The 10163-nt window shown below is 42.0% G+C and overlaps 1 protein-coding gene across 1 annotated transcript in view; it reads right to left on the reverse strand.

The window, feature by feature from the left end:
- OSBPL9 (oxysterol binding protein like 9) overlaps positions 1-8987 on the reverse strand; it is a 177128-nt gene extending 168141 nt beyond the window's left edge. Inside the window, 1 exon segment of the mRNA XM_047789127.1 lies at positions 8840-8987. Coding sequence (XP_047645083.1) covers positions 8840-8950 — 111 coding nt within the window. The 5' untranslated portion in view covers positions 8951-8987.
- Between the last annotated feature and the right edge of the window lie 1176 nt (positions 8988-10163).

Genomic DNA, 10163 nt, shown 5'->3' on the forward strand with positions numbered 1-10163 from the left:
ATTCTACAAAACTCACAAGGCTGTGTAAGCAACAATTTCACCAGAGCTTCCTCCATCTCATCTCTATGCCTAGTTTGCAGGGCCGTGGACATTCCATTCACCATGAGAACAGTGGCACACATTGTAGGGCTTGAAGATTAATAATGTTTAGCATTGCCATCAAGGAGTTCACAAGTTTGTTGTACAGATAAAGAATGTACTAAAGATACAACTAGTTAATTATAACAGATGTAAAATGAATCAGTGTCCAAAAGAATTATATGAGCAATGCTCAAGAACATTAGAACAGAGAAAAATCAAGACTGAGTATTGGAGGAAAGTGAAAAAGATGAAACTTCCACATACTTTTTCCCACTGGTACTACTTAGCATCTTAGGCAGTTTGTTTCCTTTTCAGAGCATTTAGATTAGATACAAGTTTTCTTCTATTCCTTTTGTAATTCTAAAGCTACTTTATTAGATTTGGACTATTAATATGCAGCATGTAAGCTTAATAAAAATCATGCTTGATACATTCAACAACAGTTTATTTAGGAAAGTACAAATTCACTTTGAACTGTTTGATGGAAGTGGTGATATCTTTCTAGAAGAATGTGAGACCACCTCGTCTATATCTTTTCAAAAGAAATATATATACTTAAGCTCTTCAAAAACCTAAAATCCAAGAATTAGACAGCAGATTTTTTTTTTTTTAATCACCTTCCAGACATTGCTAAGGACTGCCAAGTAACACCTAAATGTGTTTAGGCTACTAGCGGTTCTGAAATGCTAAGTCACTACGAGTCTCTTTCAGTCAGCATGTAAACGTAAAGAACAAATTATTTCTCTAATGATCCCTTTTACAAAGAATATTTTGCATGCCCCTGATAACTTACTAATTCACTGTTTCTACCTTTCTCTCCAAAGTGTTTTAAAACAATACAAATCAAGAAAGAATGTTAACTATTTATGGGTAATGATTCAACAAATTACATTTTATAGTCTCATCTAAAATTTCTCATATTGGTTCATCTTTAACATGTCCCTAGTTATTCCATTTTTCCACTTCCCATGGCCGTTGATCTAAATCTTTACTACACTCCTTAAATCCTGACTCTACCTTCACTTTTTTTTTTGTCTTTTTTTGCTATTTCTTGGGCCGCTCCCACAGCATATGGAGGTTCCCAGGCTAGGGGTCCAATCGGAGCTGTAGTCTCCGGCCTACGCCAGAGCCACAGCAATGCGGGATCCGAGCCGAGTCTGCAACCTACACCACAGCTCACGGCAACACCGGATCGTTAACCCACTGAGCAAGGGCAGGGACCGAACCCACAACTTCATGGTTCCTAGTCGGATTCGTTTACCACTGCGCCACGATGGGAACTCCGGTCTACCTTCACTTTTAACACGGATCCTGCTTCCCATTCTCACATCTGTAAGCATGTTCCTATCTTAGAAACACCTTCCCCTCAACTCCATATTTCTCTCTGGCTCTTTCACAATGAAACATCTTGAATAATCTACACTAGTTTTCTCTACCTCTTACCTCCTACTTACTCTTCAAACCACTCCAATCTGACTTCCACATCTCCTGCTCTATAGAAACTTCTCTCTCTGAGGGCATCAGTGATATCCAAATTGACCAGTCCAACGGATATTTTTAAGATTTCATCTATTCGATCTTCACAACAATGCTCAAGCCAACTCACTATTCCTGCCTTGACCACCACATTCTTCTGCTTTTTTTCCTGATATCTCTCAGTTGTCCCTTTTCATTCTCCTGTGCAAGCTTTTTTCTCGGCCAGTCCCATAAATACGACTGTGATGGCTTAAAATCTCTCCACAAGGGAGTTCCCTGATGGCACTGTGGGTTAAGGATCCAGCATTGTCACTGCCATGACTCAGGTTGCTGCAACAGCATGGGTCCAATCCCTGGCCTGGGAACTTCTGCATGCTGAGGGTGCAGACAAAAATAATAATAAAAAAATAAAAATACAATTGAGAATCTTTTCTTTCAAAAAAAAAAAAAAAGAAAGAAAGGAAAAGTTTGGAGTTCTTGCTGTGGCACAGTGAGTTGAGGATCCAGCATTGTCTCTGCAGTGGCTTGGATCGCTGCTGAGGCACAGGTTTGATCCTCAGCACAGCTCAGTGGGTTAAGGATTAGGCATTGCCACAGCTGTGGCATAGTTGCAGGTGCAGCTCAGATTCAACCCCTGGCCTGGGAATCTCCATACGCTGTGGGTACAGCCAAAAAAGATAAATCTCTCCTCAAATTCTGTGACACTCTTTTCAAAAGGTAGAGCCTAATTCTGCTCCCCATGCCTAAAATTCCCATCCCCATGAGCATGAGCTAAATTTAATGATTCATTTCTAATGAACAGAATAAAGGAGAAGTGATGTTCTCAGACTAGGTTATAATAGGCACCTTGGCTTCCTCCTTGATCTTACTTAGATCACTCCTCCTTGATGGAGCCAGATGCCCTGTCATGATGACACTCATGTAGCCCAATGGAGAGGTGAGTTGGTGAGGAACTGAGGCTACCTTCCAACAACCAGCAAGGAACAAAGGCTTTCTGCCAATAGCTGTGAGAGTGAGTCATCTTGGAAGCAAATCCTCCAGCTCCACTCAAGCCTTTCATATGATTGCAACCTTAGCCAATGTCTTGACTGCAACTTCATGAGAGACCTTGAGCCAGAACCACCCAGCTAAGTCACTCCCAAAGTTCTGAGCCACAGAAACTATGCAATAATAAATGTTGTTTTAAGTGGCTAAATTTGTGAGTAATTTGTACAAAGCAATAGATATCTAATCCAACACTGTTTCTCAGCATTCTATCCAAAGCTATTATTCCCACTCACTCTCTCAGCTCTCCCTGTGTATAAAGCTACTATCTGTAATCTGGATTTTTTTCCCTAAATTCCAGACTATATGATATCTTTACATCAATTTCAACACGCCCCAAAGCAAAAACCTTTCTCCCCTCTAATCTACTCTTCTTATCATCCCTATCATCACTCATCCAAGAAAACTAAAAACCTGGATTTCATCAGAAGCCTCCTCCCCTTTCACTCACATCCAAGCAATTACTGAAATCCTGTCAACTGACCTCATTATTTCTCTTTAACAAGAGTATTCTGTAAAGATTACAAATTTTACCTGAACCTATTAAATTTTTTTTTTCCTTTTTGCAGTTGCACCCACGGCATGTGGAAGTTCCAGGGCTAGCAGTCAAGTCAGAGCTGCAGCTGGGGCCTACACCGCAGACACAGAAACACTGGATTAGAGCTGCATCTGCAACCTAAGCCAACTCCAGATCCTTAACCCACTGAGCAAGGACAGGGATCCAACTTGCATTCTCACAGAGACAACACTGGGTCCTTAGCCTGTTGAGCCACAAGAACTCCCTGATGGATCAATTTTAAAATCACAAAGAGACAACCAGGTATCATGTGCCGCTTGGTGTACAGGTGTTCCCCACTACCCAAAAGTAGAGTATTCCTATGAAACCTTTCCTAAGTTGAAATGGCATAAAGCAAAGAAGCAATTACCTTAGGACACATCTTGCTAATGGATGCACATAATAAATCAAGAAAAAGCAGACACTCACAGACACAGTTCAAAGCCACAGCAGTTGAAGCTGTGCAGCTCCCAGGGAAGGAGCGTCCTGGCACCATTCTTGCTGCCTGGGGTGCACACTGCCTCTGTAACAGATCACTGCAAAATAAAAACCTCTGAACGCTATTTTCACTTTTCACCTATTTTCTATAAAAGCAAAAATCTTCTCTGGGTTTCTTTCAGTTTTCAAAAACAGGTGCTAATGTAGGTCCTTCCTAAAAGTGAAGGGGGGTAAAGCAAACTATGAAAAAGTGGGAGATATCTGTAATCTGTCCCACCTACTTCCTGCCCAAAGGGGGGGAAAAGCTGAATGTGATTATGCTTCCAGTTCTAATTATCAGTTTATAGGAAACACAGAAAACAAAGGAACATGTTTAAAGGTACCACAAGAACATCATCAACAAAACCCAGAATGTGGAAAACCTACAGAATAAACGAACTGCTTCCTTCAACAAATTAGTGGCAAAGAGGGAGTTCCCATCATGGCTCAGTGGTTAATGAACCCGACTAGCATCCATGAGGAATCGAGTTTGATCCCTGGCCTCACTCAGTGGATTAAAGATCCGGCGTTGCCATAAGCTGTGGTGTAGGTCACAGAGATGGCTCAGATCCACCGGTGCTGTGGCTCTGGCGTAGGCCAGCGGCTACAGCTCACGTTTGACTCCTAGCCTGGGAACCCCCATATACTTTCGGGTGCAGCCCTAAAAAGACCAAGAAAAAAAGAGGGAAGGAAGACCTACAGAGTGAAAGAGACTCAGTTTTATGTGTGGATCTTACTTAGAATCCTGATTGAAACGAACTGGTGAGGGAGAGATGTTTGGAAAAAAAATTAAGGAAGCTGAACACTGACTGGATATTTTAATAAATAATAATCATTTAGTTTTAATAATGGTATTGTGATAACACTTTAAAACAGAGACCTTAACTTGTAGTAATACATACTGAAACATTCACAAATGAAATGACAAGAAGTCTGGGATCTGCTTTAAAGCAACCCAGTGGGTAGAAAGGAGCTGATGGGAGTATTAATAAAATAAGGCTGGCCATATGTTGATAACTGCACACGCTGGATGACAGGAATTCATTTCACTATCCTCTTTTGTGTATGTTTGGAAGAAATTTTCTATGATAAAAGTTTTTTCTGTAACAAAAAGTGCTTACAACACTTAAATGATTTTCCACTGCCCTGGGGGTAAAATTCAAATTCCTTAGCATGATCTACCAAGAAAGCCTTTCATTAACCTGGCCCCTGTTTCTCTCTTTAGCTCATTTCACTATTGTCCATCTCACAATCCAAACTCCAGAACTAACAAACTCCTTACTCTTGTTCCCTCGAAAAACATGTGTTCCCTCTGTCTCAAGCAGTTTTCTCTCTCTGCTCACATGGCTAACCTCTATTCATCATTCAGGTCGCAGCAAACCTGCTTCTTCTAGGAATCCTTTTTTGACCTTCCAAAATAGAGTCAAGTAACCCACCTTTGTAACCTCCTGAAATCCTATGCGTCTCCTATCATAGCGCTTACTTGATGTACACCCCCAGGAGACTCTAGGTACCATGAGAGTGTGTACTATTTCCACCTTGTTTACCATTTTAACCCCCTTCCTAGCATAGTGCCTGGTACATAGTAGGTACCCAAAACACACTTGATAAATTTATGAAAGGCATGACCTCCACTAACTTTCCAAGACCTCACATTATCACTATCTCCCTCAATTTTCCTTCTTTGTCTTCTTGGAGATTATGATTCACATAAATAGTTGGCTGTTCATACAGTTGCCAAATTTATACCCTTAGCCCTCCCCTGGGCATTTCATCTAGTAAAAATTCAACTAACAAATTCGGTACTATAACCTAACAGATTTTCATCTCTGGGCCTGACCTGTGGTCCAAATACCTCTGGACTCAATCTCCTGTTATCTCCCTATACATCTTTACACTAAAGCTTACTTTACAGGCCAACTCTAAAGCAAGGCCAATCTAGTTTACTGCAGGGTTTTCATGGCCACCTTAGAGTAGACCTCCAACCAGAGAACCCGAGCAGAGCCCAAGTGATTCTGGAAACAAGAAACAGAGTGACTTGCTATTTACTGCTCTGCTTAACCTGCTGTGCAACTAATTCAGATATTCTTCCTAGAAGAAGCAGCTCCAAGTTATCAGCCACAAACAAATCATTAAGATGTACCTTCAAATCCTTCCAAATCTTAATGCACTGGAATAAAGCTCAAATATACAGAACTCATTGCCAACATTCAATGTGCCTCCCACTTTTTCTTTAAGCAAATACCTATCCATTTCCCAATTTTACTGGACCTCTTCTAATGTAGAGTTGGCTATCATATTATTTTCACAAGATCGTTTTATTTTATAATGTTTCTCTGCAAGCATATACTTTAATACCAAAGAGTAAGGGAAAAAGATATCCATTAGTGAGAAATATGATACCTCCTACTGCTGGCAAGGATAATGTATAAAATCTTATAGTCTAATCTCAGAAAGGAAGATAAGTAATGGGGGAGGGAGAAGTATATTTTTAAAACTGTATTTAGCCAGTAAGACAAGCAGAGATTTGTCAAGATATTCAGAAACTAAAAAGACAAGGAAGCAGAAAAAGGATATGCTAAAGGAAGAAAAACAGAAAAAAAGAAAAAAAAAAGAAAAGGTTCTATCCGGGCTAGGAGTTCCCAAGAATCCCAGCTTGGGGCCTCTCTAAGTGTGGCCCTAGATTCAGACTCACACAAATTTGGGATTTGAAGTTGCATTCCACAGTGCAACTCACTGAAATCACCCTACACTGAATAGGCTGGAAAAGGCCATGGAATTTTCTGATTATCACTTCTAGTGAAACCCAGAAACCCGTATTACTCTTCATTTATCTGAACAATGGGATTTCATACTTCCAGAGTTTTCAGAATATAATGTTCAGCTGCCTCTCTTTTGTGGCTACCTAAAAATCATTTTTTTTTTTTCTTTTTAGGGCCACACCTGTGGCAAATGGAGATTCCCAGGCTAGGGGTCCAATCAGAGCTACAGCTGCCAGCCTATGCCACAGCAACACCAGATCCAAGCCACATCTGCGACCTACACCACAGCTCACAGCAATGCCGGATCTTTAACCCACAGATCGAGGCCAGGGATCAAACCCACAACCCTAATGGTTCCTAGTCAGATTCATTTCCCCTGCACCACAGCAGGAACTCTTTTTTTTTTTCTTTCTTTCTTTTTTTTTTTTCTAAAGATAATCTTAATGTATTTAAATCTCATTCAGGTTTGGTCTTTTTTTCCCTTTAAAAATTACGTAAAGAAAGGAAGTTGATGTTGAAAGTTATATTTTTTACTCCTGCAAGCTTCTCTTTAGTAACTCAAAGATTGCATTTTTCTCCTTCCTGTAGTGAAAATAAAGTACAATGGAAAAAGTCAGAAAGGCAGGTATTTGGAATCCTGATAACACTGCTGACTACTAGCTCTGTGATCTTGAGCAAATTGCTAAAAAGCCTGGAGCCTCAGATTCCAAAACTGTAAAGTTGGGATAATGGATACTTACTTTGCAGAATTTTTGTAAGTAAAATAAATTAAGGGACTCACGGGACTAGAATATAAACTCCAGAGAAAAGGGACGGTATCTTGATCGCCAATGATTCTTGCTCACATGCACATATGTGCACACACACACATCTAGCCTAAAGCAATAATAATTAACATATGGAGAGTTCCTGTTGTGGCTCAGTGGTAACGAACCCAACTAGTATCCATGAGGATGATGCAGGTTTGATCCCTGGCCTTGCTCAGTGGGTTAAGGATTTGCAATGAACTGTGGCATAGGTCAAAGATGCGGATTGGATGGAAGATATGCTGCTGTGGCTGTGGTGTAGCTGGCAGCTGTAGTTCTGATTCAACCCCTAGCCTTGGAACTTCCATATGCCGCAAGGGTGACCTTAAATAAAAAGGGGAAAAAAAAATTTTCCATATAGGAGTTCCCACTGTGGTGCAGTGGGTTAAGAACCTGACTGCTGAGATTCACTTGCAAAGGTGCAGCCTGGCTTCATTCAGGCCTGGCACAGTGTGTTAAACGATCAGCAGTTGCCTCAACTGCCTCGCAGGTCTCAGCTGAGGCTGGGATTCAATCACTGGCCCCAGAACTTCTATATGCTGCAGGTGCATCCCTAAAAAACATATAGTGGGTGCTTAATAAACACTGTCTAAATGAGCGAAAAAATACTAGTGTCCCTTTTTCTCTCACTGACATGAACCCTTTTTTCCATAATCATATTTTTTTTTGCCTTCTGTCTTCTATTATTTCTTAAAGCCTTCAGGACATTCTATTTTGTTCTTTTAAGAGGCTTCCTCCCTCTCATTGGCTATTATTAACTAGACACCATTCAGAGACAGCACCTTCGGAAATAATTTCTCTAATTCCACCAACCTTCCATTTATAATGCGACGGGGGCGGAGGGGATAGTCAGAACATAAGATTCATAGCAATTCATAGACCTGCCCATAGCCACTGATTCGTATTCAACGACACCGAAGCCCTGAACTCGGCCCTTCCCAGAAGATAACTTTCAGGAGACATCGCACTACCCAATCTCTCTTCGCTAACAAGACACTCCTGTGCAGGAAATGCTCCGCTCTCAAAAGTTAAGGCGTTACGCTTGCCTCCCGCTGAATGGAGGAGCGACTCCTGTGAAAAAAGACACTCAACTTAGGCAGGCAGGAGGAATTTCAGAATCTTTCGTGTTGAGTCAGGGCCAGTCACTTCACGACCTGGCCAAGCTTGTCTGACCACTGCTGGAAGAAAGCAGCGCTCCCCTACCCCAGGAATGAAGCTAAGGGGCGCGGTCGGCTACAGGCCCTGGGGGGGACAGTATCAAGTCTACGACAACACGGGGAAACCGCAGGGACCTCGCGACTACACCCTTTAATCCATGATTACGACCTCCTTACCACCTACAACAGCGCCTGCTCCCAACCCCCCACCAAATACCAGACCCTTGGAAAGGAACACGGCTCGCCCCCAGCCCATAAATCATTCAGCCGGTGCCTGCTTATTGGCTGCGCCAGCATCTCCTTCACCCCCATTGGCGGTCCAGGACGTAAAACCCTCCCCCCCCTCCCCGAGGGAACCCTCTCGTACGGCGGCACCCCCAGCCTAGCAACCTCAACCCAGCTACCGAAAAGCTCGGTTCCCCCCTCCACCCAGGGATAGCGACCTTCAAGGCGCTCGGAGCTTTGACCCGGAGGGCTTACCGTGTAGTAGGAGAGCAGGCCGGCATTGTAGTCCAGCACGAACCAACGGTACTGCCACCCCTTCATTACGTTAGTCCATTTACTCAGCGGCCCTTCCATGATGGACGCCATCTTGGGAGCCGCCAATGACAACAAACGGCCTGACGTCACTCGACTATAAGGTATTCGGCATGCGGGGGGCGTGGCTGTCGCGGGGCGTGGCCGGGGCGGGGCTAGCGGCCGCTTCTTGCCAGGTGAACTGGTAGACCCACGCCCCCAGCTTTCAAACTCAAAAATCTTTTATTTGGAAGCCTGTTGTGTGCAGGACTCTGTATCTGAGACGTGAGGAATTCAAGCATGAATACTGCTGTTAAGATTATTTAATAACATAAATCCTGTTACTACCCATGATAATACTTTACACATCCAAAAGATTTCACAGCGATATTCATGTAAGCATTCCTTTCACAAACATTCATTTAATAAATACTTGCTGTTTTGTGCTAATACTCTTTTGGGCTTCGGGGATTCAGCAGAGACTTCATGAGGAGAACAAACAAAAATAAATAAATAGTAAGGTATATAGTATATTAAGAACTGGTAATGTGGAGAAAAATTAAGCGAGGAAAGAGGCAGGGAGTAGGGGCTGCAATTTTAAATTACCAAATAGGGAAGGCCTGAATGAGAAGATAACTTCTGAACAAGGTCCTAAAGAAAGGAAAGGAGGGAGGCTGCCAAATGAAGAGCAAATTGTTCATTGTGAGTGGAGCAGTGAGATAGGGAAAAAGTAGTTGGAGACAAGGTCAGAGAAGTAAGGGCAGGTCACTTAGAGCCTACATGGGCAATGGGATTATTGTTCTACTATCTTGAGGCAGTGTTTGAGGTCCTGGAAAGGCAACATTGAAGGAGACAGACAGGTTCCTTGCTCAGAGCTTAAGTTCTGTGATGGAAAGCAAATGCTAAACAAGTAAACAAGATATTTTTATCTAATAATGATAAATGCCTTGTAGAGAAAGTAAATTGATGTAATAGGAAGCCAATGGGTAGCAACTCTATATTAAAAGGTCACTTGGGGGTTCCTCAGGAAATGGCATTTAAATTGAGATGTGAAGGATAAGGAAAGGCTAGATATGCAAATATCAAGAGAAAGAACTGAAAAGGGAACTAAAAAGTAGGGCGTTAATTAGAAGTGGCTGCAAAATCAAGGGAGAAAAACTAATTTTTTAGTTTTAGTTTTTTGGACTTATTCAGGTACTGTGCTATGAATCCCTCTTCTTTACTGGTAACAGAAGCTCTAGGAAAAACAGCACTGAGAGCTAAACAGAATCTACTTGCTAGATAATAA

Source organism: Phacochoerus africanus, chromosome 8, assembly GCF_016906955.1.
Source record: "Phacochoerus africanus isolate WHEZ1 chromosome 8, ROS_Pafr_v1, whole genome shotgun sequence".
NCBI classification, from domain to species: domain Eukaryota; kingdom Metazoa; phylum Chordata; class Mammalia; order Artiodactyla; family Suidae; genus Phacochoerus; species Phacochoerus africanus.